We start from the raw sequence: 27,500 nt of genomic DNA, 5'->3' as shown, positions 1-27,500 counted from the left end.
CACCCACCTACAACACTGTATTGTACCACCCACCTACAACACTGTATTGTACCACCCACCTACAACACTGTATTGTACCACCCACCTACAACACTGTATTGTACCACCCACCTACAACACTGTATTGTACCACCCACCTACAACACTGTATTGTACCACCCACCTACAACACTGTCTTGTATCACCCACCTACAACACTGTATTGTACCACCCACCTACAACACTGTATTGTACCACCCACCTACAACACTGTATTGTACCACCCACCTACAACACTGTATTGTACCACCCACCTACAACACTGTATTGTACCACCCACCTACAACACTGTATTGTACCACCCACCTACAACACTGTATTGTATCACCCACCTACAACACTGTATTGTACCACCCACCTACAACACTGTATTGTACCACCCACCTACAACACTGTATTGTACCACCCACCTACAACACTGTATTGTACCACACACCTACAACACTGTACAACACTGTCTTGTATCACCCACCTACAACACTGTATCACCCACCTACAACACTGTATTGTACCACCCACCTACAACACTGTATTGTACCACCCACCTACAACACTGTATTGTACCACCCACCTACAACACTGTATTGTACCACCCACCTACAACACTGTATTGTACCACCCACCTACAACACTGTATTGTACCACCCACCTACAACACTGTATTGTACCACCCACCTACAACACTGTATTGTACCACCCACCTACAACACTGTATTGTACCACCCACCTACAACACTGTATTGTACCACCCACCTACAACACTGTATTGTACCACCCACCTACAACACTGTATTGTACCACCCACCTACAACACTGTATTGTACCAATCACCTACAACACTGTATTGTACCACCCACCTACAACACTGTATTGTACCACCCACCTACAACACTGTATTGTACCACCCACCTACAACACTGTATTGTACCACCCACCTACAACACTGTATTGTACCACCCACCTACAACACTGTATTGTACCACCCACCTACAACACTGTATTGTACCACCCACCTACAACACTATTGTACCACCCACCTACAACACTGTATTGTACCACCCACCTCGAACACTGCATTGTACCACCCACCTACAACACTGTATAGTACCACCCACCTACAACACTGTATTGTACCACCCACCTACAACACTGTATTGTACCACATACCTCGAACACTGTATTGTACCACCCACCTTCAACACTATATTGTACCACCCATCTCGAACACTGCACTGTACCACCCATCTCGAACACTGTATTGTACCACCCACCTACAACTCTGTATTATACCACCCACCTACAACACTGCATTGTACAACCCAGCTACAACACTATTATACCACCCGCCTCGAACACTGTATTGTACCACCCACCTACAACACTGTATAGTACCACCCACCTACAACACTGTATTGTACCACCCACCTACAACACTGTGTTGTACCACCCACCTACAACACTGTATTGTACCGCCCACCTATAACACTGTATTGTACCACCCACCTACAACACTGTACTGTGCCACCCACCTACAACACTGTATTGTACCACCCACCTACAACACTGTATTGTACCACCCACCTACAACATTGTATTCTACCACCCACCTACAATGTATTATACCATCCACTTACAACACTGTATTATACCACCCACCTACAACACTGTATTGTACCACCCACCTACAACACTGTATTGTACCACCCACCTACAATGTATTATACCATCCACCCACAACACTGTATTATACCACCCACCTACAACACTGTATTGTACCACCCGCCTACAACACTGTATTGTACCACCCACCTACAACACTGTATTGTACCACCCACCTACAACACTGTCTTGTATCACCCACCATCACGTACACACAAACTACATTTCGTACAAACGAACTACGTCACGTACAAACGAACTACGCCACGTACAAACGAACTACGCCACGTACAAACGAACTACGCCACTTACAAACGAACTACGCCACTTACAAACGAACTACGCCACTTACAAACGAACTACGCCACTTACAAACGAACTATGCCACTTACAAACGAACTACGCCACTTACAAACGAACTACGCCACTTACAAACGAACTACGCCACTTACAAACGAACTACGCCACTTACAAACGAACTATGCCACGTACACACCAACTACGTTCACACATCGTGTGTTTCCTTCACAAAAGTTCATTTTCAGTCTTCTTCGAACAAGAACATGAACACTCCACCCACAACCCCACCCACTACCCCACCCGCTACCTCATACACTACCCCACCCGCTACCCCACCCACTACCACATTCACTACCCCACCCACTACCCCACCCACTACCACACCCACTACCCCACCCACTACCACACCCACTACCCCACCCACTGCCCCACCCACTACCCCACCCGCTACCCCACCCACAACCCCACCCGCTACCTCACCCGCTACCTCATACACTACCCCACCCGCTACCCCACCCACGACCCCAACCACTACCCCACCCACTACCACACCCACTACCCCACCCACTGCCCCACCCGCTACCCCACCCACTACCCCACCCACTACCCCACCCGCTACCCCACCCACTACCCCACCCCCAACCCCACCCTCTACCACACCCGCTACCTCATACACTACCCCACCCGCTACCCCACCCACTACCACACCCACTAACGCACCCACTACCAAACCCACTACCCCACCCACTGCCCCACCCGCTACCCCACCCACTACCCCACCCACTACCCCACCCGCTACCCCACCCACTACCCCACCCACAACCCCACCCACTACCCCACCCGCTACCTCATACACTACCCCACCCGCTACCCCACCCACTACCACATCCACTACCCCACCCACTACCCCACCCACAACCACACCCACTACCCCACCCACTGCCCCACCCGCTACCCCACCCACTACCCCACCCGCTACCCCACCCACTACCACATCCACTACCCCACCCACTATCACACCCACTGCCCCACCCACTACCACCACACCCACTACCCCACCCACTACCACGTCCACTACCCCACCTATCACACCCACTACCCCACCCACTGCCGCACCCACTACCACCACACCCGCTACCCCACCCACTACTACACCCACTAACTCACCCACTACCATACCCACTACCCCACCAACTACCCCACCCACTACCCCACCAACTACCCCACCCACTATCCCACCCACTACCACACCCACTACCCCACCCACTGCCACACCCACTACCCCACCCACTACCCCACCCACTACCACATCCACTACCCCACCCACTATCACACTCACTGCCCCACCCACTACCACCACGCCCACTACCCCACCCACTACCACACCCACTACCACATCCACTATCCCACCCACTACCACATCCACTACCCCACCCACTACCCCACCCACTACCACACCCACTACCCCACACACTACCACACCCACTACCTCACCCACTACCTCACCCACTACCCCACCCACACCCCACCACCACACCCACTACCACACCCACTACCCCACCCACGACCCCACCCACTACCCCACCCACTACCACCACACCCACTACCCCACCCACTACCACACCCACAACCACACCCACTACCCCACCCACTACCACACCCACTACCACACCCACTACCCCACCCACTACCACACCCACTACCACACCCACTACCCCACCCACTACCACACCCACTACCACACCCACTATTACATCCACTACCACACCCACTACCACACCCACTATTACATCCACTACCACACCCACTACCACACCCACTATTACATCCACTTCCACACCCACTACCACACCCACTACCACACCCACTACCACACCCACTACCACACCCACTACAACTCCTTCTATCACATCCACTACCACACCCACTACCACTCCCACTACCACACCCACTACCACCACACCTACTACCCCACCCACTACCACCACACCCACTACCCCACCCACTACCACCACCCCCACTACCCCACCCACTACCACCACATCCACTACCACACCCACTACCACCACACCCACTACCACCACATCTACTACCACACCCACTCACACCCACTACCACCATACCCACTACCCCACCCACTACCACCACACCCACTACCATCACACCCACTACCCCACCCACTACCACCACACCCACTACCCCACCCTCTACCACCACAACCACTACCCCACCCACTACCACCACACCCACTACCCCACCCACTACCACGACACCTACCACACCCACCACATCCACTACCACTACACCCACTACCCCACCCACTACCACACCCACTACCCCACCCACTACCACACCCACTACCACCACATCCACTACCACACCCACTACTACCACACCCACTACCACACCCACTACTACCACACCCACTACCCCACCCACTTCCACCACATCCACTACCACACCCACTACCACCACATCCACTACCACACCCACTACCACCACATCCACTACTACCACACCCACTACCCCACCCACTACCACACCCACTACCCCACCCACTACCACACCCACTACCCCACCCACTACCACATCCACTATCACACCCACTACCCCACCCACTACCACCACATCCACTACCACACCCACTACTACCACACCCACTACCCCACCCACTACCACCACATTCACTACCACACCCACTACCCCACCCACTACCCCACCCACTACCCCACCCACTACCACACCTACTACCCCACCCACTACCTCACCCACTACCCCACCCACTACCCCACCCACTACCCCACCCAGTACCCCACCCACTACCACACCCACTACCCCACCCACTACCACACCCACTACCACACCCACTACCCCACCCACAACCCCACCCACACCCACACCCACTACCCCACCCACTACCACACCCACTACTCCACCCACTACCACACCCACTACCACACCCACTACCCCACCCACTACCACACCCACTACCCCACCCACTACCACACCCACTACCCCACCCACTACCACACCCACTACCAGACCCACTACCCCACCCACTACCGCACCCACTACCACACCCACTACCCCACCCACTACCACACCCACTACCCCACCCACTACCACCCCACCCACTACCGCACCCACTACCACACCCACTACTCCACCCACTACCCCACCCACTACCACACCCACTACCCCACCCACTACCACACCCACTACCCCACCCACTACCCCACCCACTACCACACCCACTACCCCACCCACTACCACACCCATTACCACACCCACTACCACACCCACTACCCCACCCACTACCCCACCCACTACCACACCCACTACCCCACCCATTACCACACCCACTACCACACCCACTACCCCACCCACTACCCCACCCACTACCCCACCCACTACCACACCCACTACCACACCCACTACCCCACCCACTACCACACCCACTACCCCACCCACTACCACACCCACTACCCCACCCACTACCACACCCACTACCCCACCAACTACCCCACCCACTACCACACCCACTACCCCACCCACTACCCCACCCACTACCACACCCACTACCCCACCCACTACCACACCCATTACCACACCCACTACCACACCCACTACCCCACCCACTACCCCACCCACTACCACACCCACTACCCCACCCATTACCACACCCACTACCACACCCACTACCCCACCCACTACCCCACCCACTACCACACCCACTACCCCACCCATTACCACACCCACTACCACACCCACTACTCCACCAACGACTACCACACCCACTACCGCACCCACTACCACACCCACTACTCCACCCACTACCCCACCCACTACCACACCCACTACCCCACCCACTACCACACCCACTACCCCACCCACTACCCCACCCACTACCACACCCACTACCCCACCCACTACCACACCCATTACCACACCCACTACCACACCCACTACCCCACCCACAACCCCACCCACAACCACACCCACAACCCCACCCATTACCACACCCACTACCACACCCACTACCCCACCCACTACCCCACCCACTACCACACCCACTACCCCACCCACTACCACACCCATTACCACACCCACTACCACACCCACTACCCCACCCACTACCCCACCCACTACCACACCCACTACTACACCCACTACCACACCCACTACCACACCCACTACCCCATCCATTACCACACCCACTACCACACCCACTACCCCACCCACTACCCCACCCACTACCACACCCATTACCACACCCACTACCACACCCATTACCACACCCACTACCCCACCCACTACCCCACCCACTACCCCACCCACTACCCCACCCACTACCCCACCCACTACCACACCCATTACCACACCCACTACCACACCCACTACCCCACCCACTACCAACAAGACACACTTCCGGTTCAATACTGGAATTCTATTAAAATCATCCAGTTTGTTGGCGAATGGTCAGCTGCGTCAGTTGTCAGCTGCGTCAGTTGTCAGCTGCGTTAACTGTCAGCTGCGTCAACTGTCAGCTGCATCAACTGTCAGCTGCGTCAACTGTCAGCTGCGTCAACTGTCAGCTGCGTCAACTGTCAGCTGCGCGCTTTGTATGGCGCTAGACCGGTATGAATCCCACAGCGCCTAGGGAATGGGAGATAAGGCAGGTTTGATCCGAGGAAGAGGAGAGCAGCCTTATGTATAAACACTAACAGATATACACCTCTCAGTGTACATACACTGACAGACAGACATACACATTGTATATACACTGACATGAATAGTGTATATACACTGACATACACAGTGTATATACACTGACATACAGTGTATATACACTGACATACATACAGTGTATATACACTGACATAGTGTATATACACTGACATACAGTGTATATACACTGACATACACAGTGTATAAACACTGACATACACAGTGTATATACACTGACATACAGTGTATATACACTGACATACAGTGTATATACACTGACATACAGTGTATACACACTGACACATACACAGTGTATACACACTGACACATACACAGTGTATACACACTGACACATACACAGTGTATACACACTGACACATACACAGTGTATACACACTGACACATACACAGTGTATACACACTGACACATACACAGTGTATACACACTGACACATACACAGTGTATACACACTGACACATACACAGTGTATACACACTGACACATACACAGTGTATATACACTGACACATACACAGTGTATATACACTGACACATACACAGTGTATATACACTGACACATACACAGTGTATACACACTGACACATACACAGTGTATACACACTGACACATACACAGTGTATATACACTGACACATACACAGTGTATACACACTGACACATACACAGTGTATATACACTGACACATACACAGTGTATATACACTGACACATACACAGTGTATATACACTGACACATACACAGTGTATATACACTGACACATACACAGTGTATATACACTGACACATACACAGTGTATACACACTGACACATACACAGTGTATATACACTGACACATACACAGTGTATATACACTGACACATACACAGTGTATATACACTGACACATACACAGTGTATATACACTGACACATACACAGTGTATACACACTGACACATACACAGTGTATATACACTGACACATACACAGTGTATACACACTGACACATACAGTGTATATACACTGACACATACACAGTGTATATACACTGACACGTACACAGTGTATATACACTGACACATACACAGTGTATATACACTGACACACAGTGTGTACACACTGACACATACACAGTGTATATACACTGGCACATACACAGTGTATACACACTGACACATACACAGTGTATACACACTGACACATACACAGTGTATATACACTGACACATACACAGTGTATATACACTGACACATACACAGTGTATATACACTGACATAGTGTATATACACTGACACATACACAGTGTATATACACTGACACATACACAGTGTATACACACTGACACATACACAGTGTATACACACTGACACATACACAGTGTATACACACTGACACATACACAGTGTATATACACTGACACATACACAGTGTATATACACTGACACATACACAGTGTATATACACTGACACATACACAGTGTATATACACTGACACATACACAGTGTATATACACTGACATACAGTGTATACACACTGACACATACACAGTGTATATACAATGACACATACACAGTGTATATACACTGACACATACACAGTGTATATACACTGACACATACACAGTGTATATACACTGACATACAGTGTATATACACTGACACATACACAGTGTATATACACTGACACATACACAGTGTATACACACTGACACATACACAGTGTATACACACTGACACATACACAGTGTATACACACTGACACATACACAGTGTATATACACTGACACATACACAGTGTATATACACTGACACATACACAGTGTATATACACTGACACATACACAGTGTATATACACTGACACATACACAGTGTATACACACTGACACATACACAGTGTATACACACTGACACATACACAGTGTATATACACTGACACATACACAGTGTATATACACTGAGACATACACAGTGTATATACACTGAGACATACACAGTGTATATACACTGAGACATACACAGTGTATATACACTGAGACATACACAGTGTATATACACTGAGACATACACAGTGTATATACACTGAGACATACACAGTGTATATACACTGAGACATACACAGTGTATATACACTGAGACATACACAGTGTATATACACTGACACATACACAGTGTATATACACTGACACATACACAGTGTATACACACTGACACATACACAGTGTATACACACTGACACATACACAGTGTATATACACTGAGACATACACAGTGTATATACACTGAGACATACACAGTGTATATACACTGAGACATACACAGTGTATATACACTGAGACATACACAGTGTATATACACTGAGACATACACAGTGTATATACACTGAGACATACACAGTGTATATACACTGAGACATACACAGTGTATATACACTGAGACATACACAGTGTATATACACTGAGACATACACAGTGTATATACACTGACACATACACAGTGTATATACACTGACATATACACAGTGTATATACACTGACACATACACTGACACATACACAGTGTATATACACTGACACATACACAGTGTATATACACTGACACATACACAGTGTATATACACTGACACATACACAGTGTATATACACTGACACATACACAGTGTATATACACTGACACATACACAGTGTATATACACTGACACATACACAGTGTATACACACTGACACATACACAGTGTATATACACTGACACATACACAGTGTATATACACTGACACATACACAGTGTATATACACTGACACATACACAGTGTATATACACTGACACATACACAGTGTATATACACTGACATACAGTGTATACACACTGACACATACACAGTGTATATACACTGACACATACACAGTGTATATACACTGACACATACACAGTGTATACACACTGACACATACACAGTGTATATACACTGACACATACACAGTGTATATACACTGACACATACACAGTGTATACACACTGACACATACACAGTGTATATACACTGACACATACACAGTGTATACACACTGACACATACACAGTGTATATACACTGACACATACACAGTGTATACACACTGACACATACACAGTGTATATACACTGACACATACACAGTGTATATACACTGACACATACACTGACACATACACAGTGTATACACACTGACACATACACAGTGTATACACACTGACACATACACTGACACATACACTGACACATACACAGTGTATACACACTGACACATACACAGTGTATACACACTGACACATACACAGTGTATACACACTGGCACATACACTGACACATACACTGACACATACACTGACACATACACAGTGTATACACACTGACACATACACAGTGTATACACACTGACACATACACTGACACATACACTGACACATACACAGTGTATACACACTGACACATACACAGTGTATACACACTGGCACATACACTGACACATACACGCCTCTCAGTGTATTTAAATATCATCATCTTAATAACTTCCATAGTATTAAATTAGTGGAAATAACTAAGTGTTGGACTTTATGTTATCTTAAGTTTATTTTATCTTACGTTTATTGTATTATCTTAAGTTTATTATATTATCTTAAGTTTATTGTATCTTAAGTTTATTGTATTATCTTAAGTTTATTATATTATATTAAGTTTATTGCATCTTAAGTTTATTGTATTATCTTAAGTTTATTGTATTATCTTAAGTTTATTATATTATATTAAGTTTATTGCATCTTAAGTTTATTGTATTATCTTAAGTTCATTGTGTTATCTTTAGTTTATTATATTATCTTAAGTTTATTATATTATCTTAAGTTTATTATATTATCTTAAGTTTATTGCATCTTAAGTTTATTGTATTATCTTAAGTTCATTGTGTTATCTTTAGTTTATTATATTATCTTAAGTTTATTGTCTTATCTTAAGTTTATTATTCATGTATTTGTATAAATGAGGATTATTATTACTGTTATGATTATTTTAATGTATCGAGTTATCTTATATTTATTTACACATAGTTTACCGACATCTACAAACATCTAGACGTATGTATTGAATGTGAATACCTTACTAACAGTCATTCACTCACTTTCGTGGCGAGAATGAGACACTTTTCAAAATCAATTTCAAAGTGAACATGGCGGCGGCGGCGGCCGGGAGAACATGAGAGAAAACGGTGGAGTGTACCGTGTTAACGGGGGAACTACGGTACACTTGACACTCTTCACCCATGGGAATAAGTTCCTTCGTCTGTCCTTTTCTGGGGTTTATCCTGGGTAGTTTACAGTGTGTATGATGATTGTACTTATGAGTACATGTGCCTGAATAAACACAGCACCACCATGCGTCAACACAGCACCACCATGCATCCACACACCACCACCATGCGTCAACACAACACCACCATGCATCCACACAACACCACCATGCGTCAACACAGCACCACCATGCATCCACACAACACCACCATGCGTCAACACAGCACCACCATGCATCCACACAACACCACCATGCGTCAACACAGCACCACCATGCATCCACACAACACCACCATGCGTCAACACAGCACCACCATGCATCCACACAACACCACCATGCGTCAACACAGCACCACCATGCATCCACACAACACCACCATGCGTCAACACAGCACCACCATGCATCCACACAACACCACCATACATCAACAGGCTAGTCTTACCTCAGTATCCTGCGTGGAGACACATCCTCGAATGCCAGTGGACACGAGGCTCGTCGGTACTGTGAAAATACACTCTATGTTAGAATTATTGTATTGGTAACAGTAGTAGTAGTACTACCAATAGTAGAGTAGTAGTAGTAGTTGTGGAAGTAGCAGCAAGTAGTAGTAGTAGTAAGTAGTAATTGTAGTAGTAGAAGTAGTAATATTAGTAGTCAATGTTGCAAAAGTATATTATAAACACATGCAGATTCCTATAACAGTAAAAAAAAGAATAAAAATATTTTATGGTTATGAGAGAGAGAGAGAGAGAGAGAGAGAGAGAGAGAGAGAGAGAGGCGCCTCGTAGACTCAGCCGTCACTCAGGTTTCATCATCAACACAAGCTGAGGCAGTCAAGTTAACATCATCACATTTGCTGAGTTACTTAACATCACGAGTGATGACCTTGATGTTTGGCCAGTAAACACTGAGAACCATAATGAAGTTACTGTACAGGAGGGCCCCGCTTAAACAGCAAGTTTAGGCTCCGGGCTACTGCTGTACAGGAGGGCCCCGCTTACACAGCAAGTTTAGGCTCCGGTCTACTGCTGTACAGGAGGGCCCCGCTTATACAGCAAGTTTAGGCTCCGGGCTACTGCTGTACAGGAGGGCCCCGCTTATACAGCAAGTTTAGGCTCCGGGCTACTGCTGTACAGGAGGGCCCCGCTTATACAGCAAGTTTAGGCTCCGGGCTACTGCTGTACAGGAGGGCCCCGCTTATACAGCAAGTTTAGGCTCCGGGCTACTGCTGTATGTACTCGTACACAGACAAGAAATGTTATAAGTAAAAAATGGACTTTACAAACATTGTATCATGCTGATATAAAAACATTATAGATATTATGACACAGACTGCCGCACTCTGCTAGTCTTGAACATTTCTCGAAGCAGCGTCCAAGAATGCTCTTGCTTACTTATGTTAATTCAGGACAATTAAAATGGAAGAATGAGGCAAATGCTTTTATATGAGAGAAAAATCACATGGATAACCTGTTGTGAACCCAGAGCAGCCTGGGTTCACAACAGGTCGCTCCTGCCTCTCATAACTACTGGACCACTATTACATGGTCTTGGATGGTCGCTCCTGCCTCTCACAACTGGTCTTGGATGGTCGCTCCTGCCTCTCACAACTACTGGACCACTATGACATGGTCTTGGATGGTCGCTCCTGCCTCTCACAACTGGTCTTGGATGGTCGCTCCTGCCTCTCACAACTACTGGACCACTATGACATGGTCTTGGATGGTCGCTCCTGCCTCTCACAACTGGTCTTGGATGGTCGCTCCTGTCTCTCACAACTACTGGACCACTATGACATGGTCTTGGATGGTCGCTATTGTCTCTCACAACTACTGGACCACTATAACATGGTCTTGCATAGTCGCTCCTGTCTCTCACAACTACTGGACCACTATGACATGGTCTTGGATGCACTGGTGGACAAACAGGACGTGGATGTAGTATATACAGACAAGGACAAGTGTGATCTTGGTGTAATAGCGCACAAAATATATAAAAAAGGAATGACTAAAAAAAGTGGGCAGATGGATTTTCAACTTTCCAGCAAATAAGAGAACACAGATGAGGTACGGAAATGTTAGGAAATACTTCTTCACTTTCGGGACGGCAAAGAAGTGGAATGAACCGGAGGAGGTGGTAGTGGAGGCAAACTCCAGCACACATTTTCAAGACTAGGTATGATAAGGCACTGGAGGCTAAGAGCCAGTATATGCCGACCAATTTTTTTTTGAGGCTGAGAGTCAGGGCCAGGAGCGGAGTCTCGACCTCTGCAATCACAACAAGGTAAGCACATACACAAGACCAACAGCTGTAATGACCCTTTGTATTTATGCAAAAAATGTACCTGACCCTGACCCAGTATTCTTGTGCTCTGGTCCACCTCTGGCTGGAGCGGTCCACAATTTACTGGAACGGTCCATTACTGAGGTGATAAGAATTGTTGGTGGCCCAAGGCAAGACCAGACGAGGAAATAACAGAACTAAAAGAGTATCTTAAAGTGAAAGTTACTGAGATGTTACAAAACACACACACACACACACACCACACACACACACACACACCACACACACCACACACACCACACACACACCACACACACACCACACACCACACACACACACACACACACACACCACACACACACCACACACACACACACCACACACACACCACACACACCACACACACCACACACACACCACACACACACCACACACACCACACACACACACACACACACACCACGCACACACCACACACACACACAAAACACACACACAACACACACCACACACACCACACACCACACCCCACCCACACACACACACACACACACACACCACACACCACACACACCACACACACACACACACCGCACACACACACACACACACCACACACACCACAAACACACACACACCACACACACACACACCACACACCACACACACCACACACACACCAACCACACAACACACACCACACACACCACACACACACACACCACACACACACACACACACACACACACACACACACACACACACCACACACACCACACACACACCACACACACGACACACCACACACACCACACACACCACACACACACACACACACACACACACACACACACACACACACATACACACACACACACCACACCACACACACCACACACACACACACACACCACACCACACACACACACCACACACACACACACACACACACCACACACACACACACACACACACCACACACACCACACACACACACACACACACCACACACACACACACACACACCACACACCACACACACCACACACACACACACACACCACCACACACACACACACACACACCACACACACCATACACACACACACACACCACACCACACACACCACACACACACACACACCACACCACACACACCACACACACACACACACACACACACCCCACACCACACACACCACACACACCACACCACACACACACACACACACACACACACACACACACAACACACACACACACACACACACACACACACACACACCACACACACACACACACACCACACACACTCCACACACTCCACACACACACTCCACACACACACCACACACACCACACACACACCATACACACCACACACCACACACACACCATACACACCACACACCGCACACACACACACCACACACACACACACACACACACACACACACCACACGACACACACCACACACACACACACCACACCACACACACCACACACACACACACACACACACCACACAAACACACACACACACACACACCACACACACACACACACACACACACACACCACACACACCACACACACACACACACCACACACCACACACCACACACACCACACACACACCACACACACACACACACACACACACACACACCACACCACACACACACACACACACACACACACACACACACACACAGAGGAGACAGAAGGGGCTCCAGAAAGACGGAGAGGTGGGGTACACCACCATGTGCTGGACACAGTACACACAACCGAGGAAGAAGTGAAGAGGCTTCTGAGTGAGCTAGATACCTCAAAGGCAATGGGGCCAGATAACATCTCTCCATGGGTCCTGAGAGAGGGAGCAGAGGCGCTATGTGTACCCCTAACAACAATATTCAATACATCTATCGAAACAGGGAGATTGCCTGAGGCATTGAAGACAGCAAATGTGGTCCCAATCTTTAAAAAAGGAGACAGACATGAAGCATTAAACTACAGACCAGTGTCACTGACATGTATAGCATGCAAAATCATGGAAAAGATTGTCAGGAGAAGAATGGTGGAACACCTAGAAAGGAATGATCTCATCAACAGCAGACATGGTTTCAGAGACGGGAAATCCTGTGTCACAAACCTACTGGAGTTCTATGACATGGTGACAGCAGTAAGACAAGAGAGAGAGTGGTGGGTGGATTGCATTTTCTTGGACTGCAAGAAGGCGTTTGACACAGTACCACACAAGAGATTAGTGCAAAAACTGGAGGACCAAGCAGGGATAACAGGGAAGGCACTGCAATGGATCAGGGAATACTTGTCAGGAAGACAGCAGCGAGTCATGGTACGTGGCGAGGTGTCAGAGTGGGCACCTGTGACCAGCGGGGTCCCACAGGGGTCAGTCCTAGGACCAGTGCTGTTTCTGGTATTTGTGAACGACATGACGGAAGGAATAAACTCCGAGGTGTCCCTGTTTGCAGATGACGCGAAGTTGATGAGAAGAGTTCAGTCTATCGAAGACCAGGCAGAACTACAAAGGGATCTGGATAGGCTGCAGACCTGGTCCAGCAACTGGCTCCTGGAGTTCAATCCCACCAAGTGCAAAGTCATGAGGATTGGGGAAGGGCAAAGAAGACCGCAGACGGAGTACAGTCTAGGGGGCCAGAAACTACAAACATCACTCAAGAAAAAAGATCTTGGGGTGAGTATAACACCAGGCACATCTCCTGAAGCGCACATCAACCAAATAACTGCTGCAGCATATGGGCGCCTGGCAAACCTCAGAACAGCATTCCGACATCTTAATAAGGAATCGTTCAGGACCCTGTACACCGTGTACGTTAGGCCCATATTGGAGTATGCGGCACCAGTTTGGAATCCACACCTAGCCAAGCATGTAAAGAAACTAGAGAAAGTGCAAAGGTTTGCAACAAGACTGGTCCCAGAGTTAAGAGGTATGTCCTATGAGGAAAGGTTAAGGGAAATCAACCTGACGACACTGGAGGACAGGAGAGATAGGGGGACATGATAACGACTTACAAAATACTGAGAGGAATTGACAAGGTGGACAAATACAGGATGTTCCAGAGACTGGACACAGCAACACGGGGACACAGTTGGAAGCTGAAGACACAGATGAATCAAAGGGATGTTAGGAAGTATTTCTTTAGCCACAGAGTAGTCAGGAAGTGGAATAGTTTGGGAAGCGATGTAGTGGAGGCAGGATCCATACATAGCTTTAAGCAGAGGTACGATAAAGCTCATGGTTCAGGGAGAGTGACCTAGTAGCGACCAGTGAAGAGGCGGGGCCAGGAGCTTGGACTCGACCCATGCAACCTCAACTAGGTGAGTACAACTAGGTGAGTACACACCACACACACACACACACACACACACACACACACACACACACACACACACACACACACACACCACACACACACACACACACACACACACACACACACCACACACACACACCACACACCCACACACACCACACACACACACACCCCACACACACACACACACCATACACACTACACACACACACCACACACACACACACACACACACACACACACACACACACACACACACACACACAACACACCCACCACACACACACACACACATACACACACACACACACACCAGGCACATCTCCTGAAGCGCACATCAACCAAATAACTGCTGCAGCATATGGGCGCCTAGCAAACCTCAGAACAGCATTCCGACATCTTAATAAGGAATCATTCAGGACCTTGTACACCGTGTATATTAGGCCCATATTGGAGTATGCGGCACCAGTTTGGAACCCACACCTAGCCAAGCACGTGAAGAAACTAGAGAAAGTGCAAAGGTTTGCAACAAGACTAGTCCCAGAGCTAAGAGGTATGTCCTACGAGGAGAGGTTAAGGGAAATCAACCTGACGACACTGGAGGACAGGAGAGATAGGGGGGACATGATAACGACATACAAAATACTGAGAGGAATTGACAAGGTGGACAAAGACAGGATGTTCCAGAGATTGGACACAGTAACAAGGGGACACAGTTGGAAGCTGAAGACACAGATGAATCACAGGGATGTTAGGAAGTATTTCTTCAGCCACAGAGTAGTCAGTAAGTGGAATAGTTTGGGAAGCGATGTAGTGGAGGCAGGATCCATACATAGCTTTAAGCAGAGGTATGATAAAGCTCACGGCTCAGGGAGAGTGACCTAGTAGCGATCAGTGAAGAGGCGGGGCCAGGAGCTCGGACTCGACCCCCGCAACCTCAACTAGGTGAGTACAACTAGGTGAGTACACACACCACACACCACACACAACCACACACACACACCATACACACACACACACACACACCACACACACACACCACACACACACCACACACACACACCACACACGCACCACACACACACACACACACCACACACAGACACACAGGAGCTGTGAATCGACCCCCGCAACCACAACTAGGTGAGTACACACACACACACACACACACACACACACACACACACACACACACACACACACACACACACACACATCACACACACACACCACACACCACACACACACACACACACACACACACACACACACACACACACACACACCACACACACACATACACACACAGGAGCTGTGAATCGACCCCCGCAACCACAACTAGGTGAGTACACACACACACACACACACACAGAGGAGCTGTGAATCGACCCCGGTAACAACATAGAGGTGAGTACACACACAAACTTACGGACCAATGATATGTATCAGAGATTTAAGGAAAGCCAGAAATTAATACATGTATATAAATGCAAACCATCCCACCCCCCCTATTACGATAACTCAAGTTGACACACAGCTCTTGTCCCCTCGAGGTTAGTGTAAATGTATAAGATTAAAAAATCTGGCCAATATTACACCCCCATCAATATAAACTTGGTTTTAAATAATGGAAATTGATGTTCCAACTAAACATAACATCAATTCTGTTATTAAAAACATTTCAAAAATTTTTTTGCGTACACGTTGATGATTAAGAGAGAGAGAGAGAGAGAGAGAGAGAGAGAGAGAGAGAGAGAGAGAGAGAGACAGGACGGTTAGAACACCAGTGATGAATACCCAGGAGAACAGGTGATGATAATGATGACGCAGTCAACACATGACCTATCTGACCTCTGACCTCCGTCACTCTATCTATGGTGGTGGGTCTTTTGAAGCAGTGATAACTAGTTATTACGCAGTGCTGCCCCAACAGTGACAAGGACTATCATAGCAGTGATAAGAACTATCATAGCAGTGACATGAACTATCCTAGCAGTGACAAGAACTATCCTCTCAGTGATAAGAACTATCCAAGCAGTGACAAGAACTATCATAGCAGTGACATGACAAAAACTATCATAGTGACAAGAACTACCCAAGCAGTAACAAGAACTATCCCAGCAGTGGCAAGAACTATCCCAACAGTGGCAAGAACTATCCCAGCAGTGGCAAGAACTATCCCAACAGTGGCAAGAACTATCCCAGCAGTGGCAAGAACTATCCAAGCAGTGACAAGAACTATCCCAGCAGTGACATGACAAGAACTATCATAGCAGTGACAAGAACTATCCCAGCAGTGACAAGAACTATCTCTAATAGCAGTGAGTCTGTTCCAAGTCAGCTGAGTAGCTGACCTGACCCACTACAACAACCACCACCTGCTGCAGCAAGCATCACCACCACACTGCAACATCTACAACTACCGCTATCATCCAGGTGAATCATGTCTTACCTCTCCTCTCTAGTTGCTTAACCTCTGTAACCAATAATGTTAAAGTTATGTGAACGATATGGTTACTGGCTTAACAGTGTGTGTGTGTGTGTGTGTGTGTGTGTGTGTGTGTGTGTGTGTGTGTGTGTGTGTGTGTGTGTGTGTGTGTGTGTGTGGTGAGCGCTCTGGACACACACACAAAGGAACCCAGACGTTATTTAGACAGAGTGGGAAGTGCAGGCACAGGGTGTTCTTGACCCCTGGCAGGAAGTGTTCTGGTGCTCCCACACACTTCATCTACACCCTATGTATATTCCTCCCCACACCCCCTCCCACACTCCACCCCCAACACGCTGTGAGCGCTTCTCACCCACAATCCCCCCCTCTCTCCACAATCTCTTCACCACCATCTCCCACACTACCCCCACACACTACCCCCACACACTACCCCCACACACTACCCCCACACACTACCTCAACCTTACAAATTCCCCAACTCAAAAAAACTAGAAAATTTCACCTAATTTCACCCAATTTCACCTAACCTAACCTAACCTAACCCAACTTCATCTAACCTAACCTAAATTCACCTAACCTAACCTATCCTAACTTCACCTAACCTAACCTAACCTATCCTAACTTCACCTAACCTAACCTAACCTAGCCTAACTTAACCTAACCTCACTTGTTCTAACTAAACCTAACGTAACCTAACCTAACCTAGCCCAACGCAACTTAACGTAACGTAACCTAACCTAACATCACCTAACCTCACCTACTCAACCCAACCCAACCTAACCAACCTAGTGGAGCAGAACATAAAAACACCAACAGGGACGGCAATGCTAGGTTGACTGCACATTTTTGGACTGCAGGAGATCACTCGACACTGTACCAAGGCTACAGAGCTTCACACTACAGAGCTTCACACTACAGAGCTTCACACGCTACAGAGCTTCACACTACAGAGCTCTACGCACTACAGAGCTTTACATACTACAGAGCTCTACATACTACAGAGCTCTACACACTACAGAGCTCTACACACTACAGAGCTCTACACACTACAGAGCTCTACACACTACAGAGCTTTACAGACTACAGAGCTTCACACACTACAGAGCTTCACACACTACAGAGCTTCACACACTACAGAGTTTCACACACTACAGAGTTTCACACACTACAGAGCTTCACACACTACAGAGCTTCACACACTACAGAGCTTCACACACTACAGAGCTTCACACGCTACAGAGCTTCACACACTACAGGAGCAAGAAGGGGGTAGAAGGGATACAGCCAATCAAGGGATACCTAACGAACAGGCTCCTGCTGCATACCTCCGTAGGAGCCAGAAATCAGTAGATAGGAGTAAATGGGATCAGGAGCCATGACTCGATCTCTCCAAGCACGGGATGAGTACAGAACGAGTATGTACGTGTATACACTTGTGTGTACATTCGTATGCACATGTACACAGGGTTCCCAGGTTGTTCTCTGTTGAACACTCGTTAGGAAGGGAAGGCAATGGAGAACATTGTTTCTGGTACAGTGGTTAGTGTACAACAGTCACCTAGGTACAGTGACTGTGTACAACAACCTACGTACAGTGACTGGTATACAAGAACCACCTACGTACAGTGACTGGTATACAACAACCACCTACGTACAGTGACTGTGTACAACAACCACCTACGTACAGTGACTGGTATACAAGAACCACCTATGTACAGTGACTGTGTACAACAGCCACCTACGTACAGTGACTGGTATACAAGAACCACCTACGTACAGTGACTGTGTACAACAACCACCTACGTACAGTGACTGGTATACAAGAACCACCTATGTACAGTGACTGTGTACAACAACCACCTACGTACAGTGACTGGTATACAACAACCACCTACGTACAGTGACTGGTATACAAGAACCACCTACGTACAGTGACTGGTATACAAGAACCACCTACGTACAGTGACTGTGTACAACCACCTACGTACAGTGACTGGTGTACAACAACCACCTACGTACAGTGACTGGTGTACAACAACCACCTACGTACAGTGACTGGTGTACAACAACCACCTACGTACAGTGACTGTGTACAACAACCACCTACGTACAGTGACTGGTGTACAACAACCACCTACGTACAGTGACTGTGTACAACAACCACCTACGTACAGTGATTGTGTACAACCACCTACGTACAGTGACTGTGTACAACAACCACCTACGTACAGTGACTGTGCACAACCAGGTTGATAGAGTCACGAAGCTTATTAAAATTGTCCAGGAGGAGCGTGCACACGTACATGAGTACATGTGCACACACATGGACAGAGACAGGATGTTCCAGAGATGGGACACAGAAACAAGGGGTCACACTTGGAAGCTGAAGACTCAGATGTGTCAAAAAGATGTTAGTAAGTATTTCTTCAGTCACAGAGTTGTCAGAAAGTGGAATAGTCTGGCAAGTGAGGTAGTGGAGGCAGGAACCATACATGGTTTTAAGAGGTATGTTAAAACTTATGGAGCAGGGAGAGGACCTAGTAGCGATTAGTGAAGAGGCGGGGTCAGGAGCTATGAATCGACCCTTGCAACCACAAATAGGTGAGTACACATACACACTCCTCCACCTACCTTCCACCACAATCTCCCTCCACCTCCTTCCATTCCAGAACTAACCTATCTCCCTTCCACCAAGACCTTCCAACCCCTTCCTTCAAGCCACTGGGGAAGTCAAAGACCATATGAAGTCTGGGGTCTGGTCCGCCTGTCTGGCCAGACCCTGGTCTGAGAGGTCACCAGATCAGATCCTTGTCACACAAGTGCTAACACTGTCTTCACCAGCAGTGTTGGTAAGTTTGTTTTAGTGTTGGTAAACTACCAGCAGTGTTGGTAAGTTTGTTTCAGTGTTGGTAAACTACCAGCAGTGTTGGTAAGTTTGTTTCAGTGTTGGTAAACTACCAGCAGTGTTGGTAAGTTTGTTTCAGTGTTGGTAAACTACCAGCAGTGTTGGTAAGTTTGTTTCAGTGTTGGTAAACTACCAGCAGTGTTGGTAAACTACCAGCAGTGTTGGTAAGTTTGTTTCAGTGTTGGTAAACTACCAGCAGTGTTGGTAAACTACCAGCAGTGTTGGTAAGTTTGTTTCAGTGTTGGTAAACTACTAGCAGTGTTGGTAAACTACCAGCAGTGTTGGTAAACTTGCTACCAACACTGCTTGCTACTGTCAGTATATATACTCTGACAGTTTGCTTTAACCACTACCGTAGGTATTAAGGTACTCTTGACTTGTGGTGAACAAGTGACGTGCAGTCTTAATGTGGTCGATAGGCTTTAAACCTCATTACCCAATCACAACCAGTGCAGTCACCAACCAAACGTTAATCACCAGAATGTCCTATTATCCAGCAACAACTTAAGTGAACCTCGTTAAACCCCTTCCACCACTTGCTGTTTATCCTGAGACTCAATACACGGCTATAACTGCAGGCGTTTGCAATTTACATTACGCCTATTTTACAAACACACACACACACACACACACACACACACACACACACACACAACCACACACACACATACACACCACACACACACACACACACACACACACACACACACCGCAACCTCAACTAGGTGAGTACACACACATACACACCACACACACACCACACACACACACACACACACACACACACACACACACACACACACACACACACACACACACATACACGCACACACACTTCCCCTTGGAGCTAGCGATCACGTGGTTCTGAGTTTTGATTATATAGTAGAGTTACAAGTGGAGAAGGTAACAGGAACTGAAGGGGACAGGCCAAACTATAAAAGGGGGAACTACACAGGTATGAGAAACTTCCTGCAGGAGGTTCAGTGGGACAGAGAAATGGTAGGAAAATCAGTAAACGAGATGATGGAATATGTGGCAACAAAGTGCAAGGAGGCAGAGGAAAGGTTTGTTCCCAAGGGAAACAGAAATAATAGGAAGACCAAAACGAGTCCTTGGTTTACCCGAAGGTGTAGGGAGACAAAAACTAAGTGCAACAGAGAATGGAAAAGGTACAGGAGGCATAGGACCCAGGAAAACAAGATTAGTAGAAGAGCCAGAAACGAGTATGCACAGATAAGGAGGGAGGTCCAGCGACAGTATGAAAACGACATAGCATCGAAAGTCAAATCTGACCCGAAACTGCTGTATAGCCACATTAGGAGGAAGACAACAGTCAAGGACCAGGTGATAAGGCTGAGGAAAGAAGGTAGAGAACTCACAAGAAACGATCAAGAGGTATGTGAGGAGCTCAACACGAGATTTAAGGAAGTATTTACAGTAGAGACAGGAAGGACTCTGGGGGGACAGACCAGATGGGGACACCAGCAAGGAATACACCAACAAGTGTTGGACGACATACATACAGATGAGGAGGTGAAGAAACTGCTAAGGGACATCGATACCTCAAAGGCAATGGGACCGGACATCTCCCCGTGGGTCCTTAGAGAGGGAGCAGATATGTTGTCCGTGCCACTTACCACAATCTTCAACACGTCCCTGGAAACCGGGCAACTACCTGAGGTATGGAAGACGGCACATGTAGTTCCCATTTTTAAAAAAAGAGACAGAAAAGAGGCACTAAACTATAGACCTGTGTCATTGACGTGTATAGTATGCAAAGTTATGGAGAAGATTATCAGGAGGAGAGTAGTGGAGCACCTGGAACGGAACAAGAGTATAAATGCCAACCAGCACGGATTCATGGAAGGCAAATCCTGTGTCACAAACCTTCTGGAGTTTTATGATAAAATAACAGAAGTAAGACACGAGAGAGAGGGGTGGGTTGATTGCATCTTCTTGGACTGCAAGAAGGCCTTCGACATAGTTCCTCACAAGAGATTAGTGCAGAAGCTAGAGCATCAGGCGCATATAACAGGAAGGGCACTGCAATGGATCAGAGAATACCTGACAAGGAGGCAACAACGAGTCATGGTACGTAATGATGTATCACAGTGGGCACCTGTGACGAGCGGGGTTCCACAGGGGTCGGTCCTAGGACCAGTGCTATTTTTGGTATATGTGAACGACATGATAAAAGGGTTAGACTCAGAAGTGTCCCTGTTTGCAGATGATGTGAAGTTAATGAGGAGAATTAAATCAGATGAGGACCAGGCAGGACTTCAAAGAGACCTGGACAGACTGGACACCTGGTCCAGCAAATGGCTTCTCGAATTTAATCCTGCCAAATGCAAAGTCATGAAGATAGGGGAAGGGCACAGAAGACCACAGACAGAGTATAGGCAAGGTGGCCAAAGATTGCAAACCTCACTCAAGGAGAAAGATCTTTGGGTGAGTATAACACCGAGCATGTCTCCGGAAGCACACATCAATCAGATAACTGCTGCAGCATATGGGCGCCTGGCAAACCTGAGAACAGCATTCCGATACCTTAGTAAGGAATCGTTCAAGACACTGTACACCGTGTATGTCACGCCCATACTGGAGTATGCAGCACCTGTTTGGAACCCGCAATTGATAAAGCACGTCAAGAAACTAGAGAAAGTACAAAGGTTTGCGACAAGGTTAGTTCCAGAGCTAAGGGGAATGTCCTATGAAGAAAGATTAAGGGAAATCGGCCTGACGACACTGGAGGACAGGAGGGTCAGGGGAGACATGATAACGACATATAAAATACTGCGTGGAATAGACAAGGTGGACAAAGACAGGATGTTCCAGGGAGGGGACACAGAAACAAGAGGCCACAATTGGAAGTTGAAGACACAAATGAGTCAGAGAGATATTAGGAAGTATTTCTTCAGTCATAGAGTTGTCAGGCAGTGTAATAGCCTAGAAAATGACGTAGTGGAGGCAGGAACCATACACAGTTTTAAGACGAGGTTTGATAAAGCTCATGGAGCGGGGAGAGAGAGGGCCCAGTAGCAACCGGTGAAGAGGCGGGGCCAGGAGCTAAGACTCGATCCCTGCAACCACAAACAGGTGAGTACAAATAGGTGAGTACACACATACACACACACAGCTCATGGAGCAGGGAGAGAGAGGATCTAGTAGCACTCAGTGTAGAGGGGGGCCAGGAGATGAGTCTCGACCCCTGCAACCACAATTAGGTGAGTACACACACACACACACACACACACACACACACACACACACACACACACACACTCACACACACACACATACACACACACACAGTGAGTATAACACCAGGCACATCTCCTGAATCGCACATCAACCAAATAACTGCTGCAGCATATGGGCGCCTAGCAAACCTCAGAACAGCATTCCGACATCTTAATAAGGAATCATTCAGGACCCTGTACACCGTGTACGTTAGGCCCATATTGGAGTATGCGGCACCAGTTTGGAACCCACACCTAGCCAAGCACGTGAAGAAACTAGAGAAAGTGCAAAGGTTTGCAACAAGACTAGTCCCAGAGCTAAGAGGTATGTCCTACGAGGAGAGGTTAAGGGAAATCAACATGACGACACTGGAGGACAGGAGAGATAGGGGGGACATGATAACGACATACAAAATACTGAGAGGAATTGACAAGGTGGACAAAGACAGGATGTTCCAGAGATTGGACACAGTAACAAGGGGACACAGTTGGAAGCTGAAGACACAGATGAATCACAGGGATGTTAGGAAGTATTTCTTCAGCCACAGAGTAGTCAGTAAGTGGAATAGTTTGGGAAGCGATGTAGTGGAGGCAGGATCCATACATAGCTTTAAGCAGAGGTATGATAAAGCTCACGGCTCAGGGAGAGTGACCTAGTAGCGATCAGTGAAGAGGCGGGGCCAGGAGCTCGGACTCGACCCCCGCAACCTCAACTAGGTGAGTACACACACACACACACACACACACACACACCCACACACACACACACACACACACACACATACACACACACACACACACACACACACACACACACACACATACACATACACATACACATACACACACACACACATACACACACACACACACACATACACACACACTTCACTCTGGAGGTCCCAAGGTGGTAATAGCAGTGATGTATAACCCACCACAGAACAGCAGGAGGCCAAGGCAAGAGTACGACGAGAGCAATAGAGCGATGGTTGATACACTGGCTAGAGTGGCCAGAAGAGCTCATGCATGCAGGGCAAAGCTCCTGATCATGGGTGACTTTAACCACAAGGAGATCGATTGGGAGAACTTGGACCCACATGGGGGCCAAGATACATGGAGGGCTAAGATGATGGAGGTGGTACTGGAAAACTTCATGTGCCAACACGTAAGGGACACTACAAGACAGAGAGGAGAGGATGAACCAGCAAGGCTGGACTTAGTATTCACCTTGAGTAGTGCAGATATCGAGGACATCACATACGAAAGACCCTTTGGGGCCAGTGGCCATGTGGTTTTAAGCTTCGAATACACAGTAGAGCTACAAGTGGAGGGAGAAGCAGGAAGGCCAGGACGAATGAAGCCAAACTACAAGAAAGGGGACTACACAGGAATGAGGAACTACCTGAATGGGGTTCAGTGGGACAGAGAACTGGCAGGGAAGCCAGTTAATGAGATGATGGAATATGTAGCAACAAAATGCAAGGAGGCTGAGGACAGGTTTGTACCCAAGGGTAACAGGAATAATGAAAAAGCCAGGATGAGCCCATGGTTTACCCAAAGGTGCAGGGAGGCAAAAACCAAGTGTGCTAGGGAATGGAAGAAATATAGAAGGCAAAGGACCCAGGAGAATAAGGAGACCAGTCGTAGAGCCAGAAACGAATATGCACAGATAAGAAGGGAGGCCCAAAGACAATATGAAAATGACATAGCAGCGAAAGCCAAATCTGACCCAAAACTGTTGTACAGCCACATCAGGAGGAAAACAACAGTCAAGGACCAGGTAATCAGGCTAAGGAAGGAAGGAGGAGAGTCAACAAGAAATGACCGTGAAGTATGTGAAGAACTCAACAAGAGATTCAAAGAAGTGTTCACAGAGGAGACAGAAGGGACTCCAGAAAGACGGAGAGGTGGGGCACACCACCAAGTGCTGGACACAGTGCACACCACCGAGGAAGAAGTGAAGAGGCTTCTGAGTGAGCTAGATACCTCAAAGGCAATGGGGCCAGATAACATCTCCCCATGGGTATTGAGAGAGGGAGCAGAGGTGCTATGTGTACCCCTAACAACAATATTCAATACATCTATCGAAACAGGGAGATTGCCTGAGGCATGGAAGACAGCAAATGTAGTCCCAATCTTTAAAAAAGGAGACAGACATGAAGCATTAAACTACAGACCAGTGTCACTGACATGTATAGTATGCAAAATCATGGAGAAGATTATCAGGA

At 47.5% G+C, this 27,500-nt stretch overlaps 1 protein-coding gene across 2 annotated transcripts in view; it reads right to left on the bottom strand.

The window, feature by feature from the left end:
- Prosap (SH3 and multiple ankyrin repeat domains prosap) overlaps positions 1-27,500 on the bottom strand; it is a 638,020-nt gene that overhangs the window by 420,150 nt on the left and 190,370 nt on the right. For both annotated transcript variants that reach the window (XM_070094487.1, XM_070094489.1), the window contains exon 2: positions 11,485-11,543. In XM_070094487.1, the coding sequence (XP_069950588.1) occupies positions 11,485-11,543 (59 nt within the window). The remainder of the gene's footprint in view (positions 1-11,484; positions 11,544-27,500) is intronic.

This window comes from Cherax quadricarinatus, chromosome 46, assembly GCF_038502225.1.
Source record: "Cherax quadricarinatus isolate ZL_2023a chromosome 46, ASM3850222v1, whole genome shotgun sequence".
Classification (NCBI taxonomy): domain Eukaryota; kingdom Metazoa; phylum Arthropoda; class Malacostraca; order Decapoda; family Parastacidae; genus Cherax; species Cherax quadricarinatus.
Note: the sequence above shows the minus strand (reverse complement) of the source record. Positions and strands in the feature narration are given on the sequence as shown.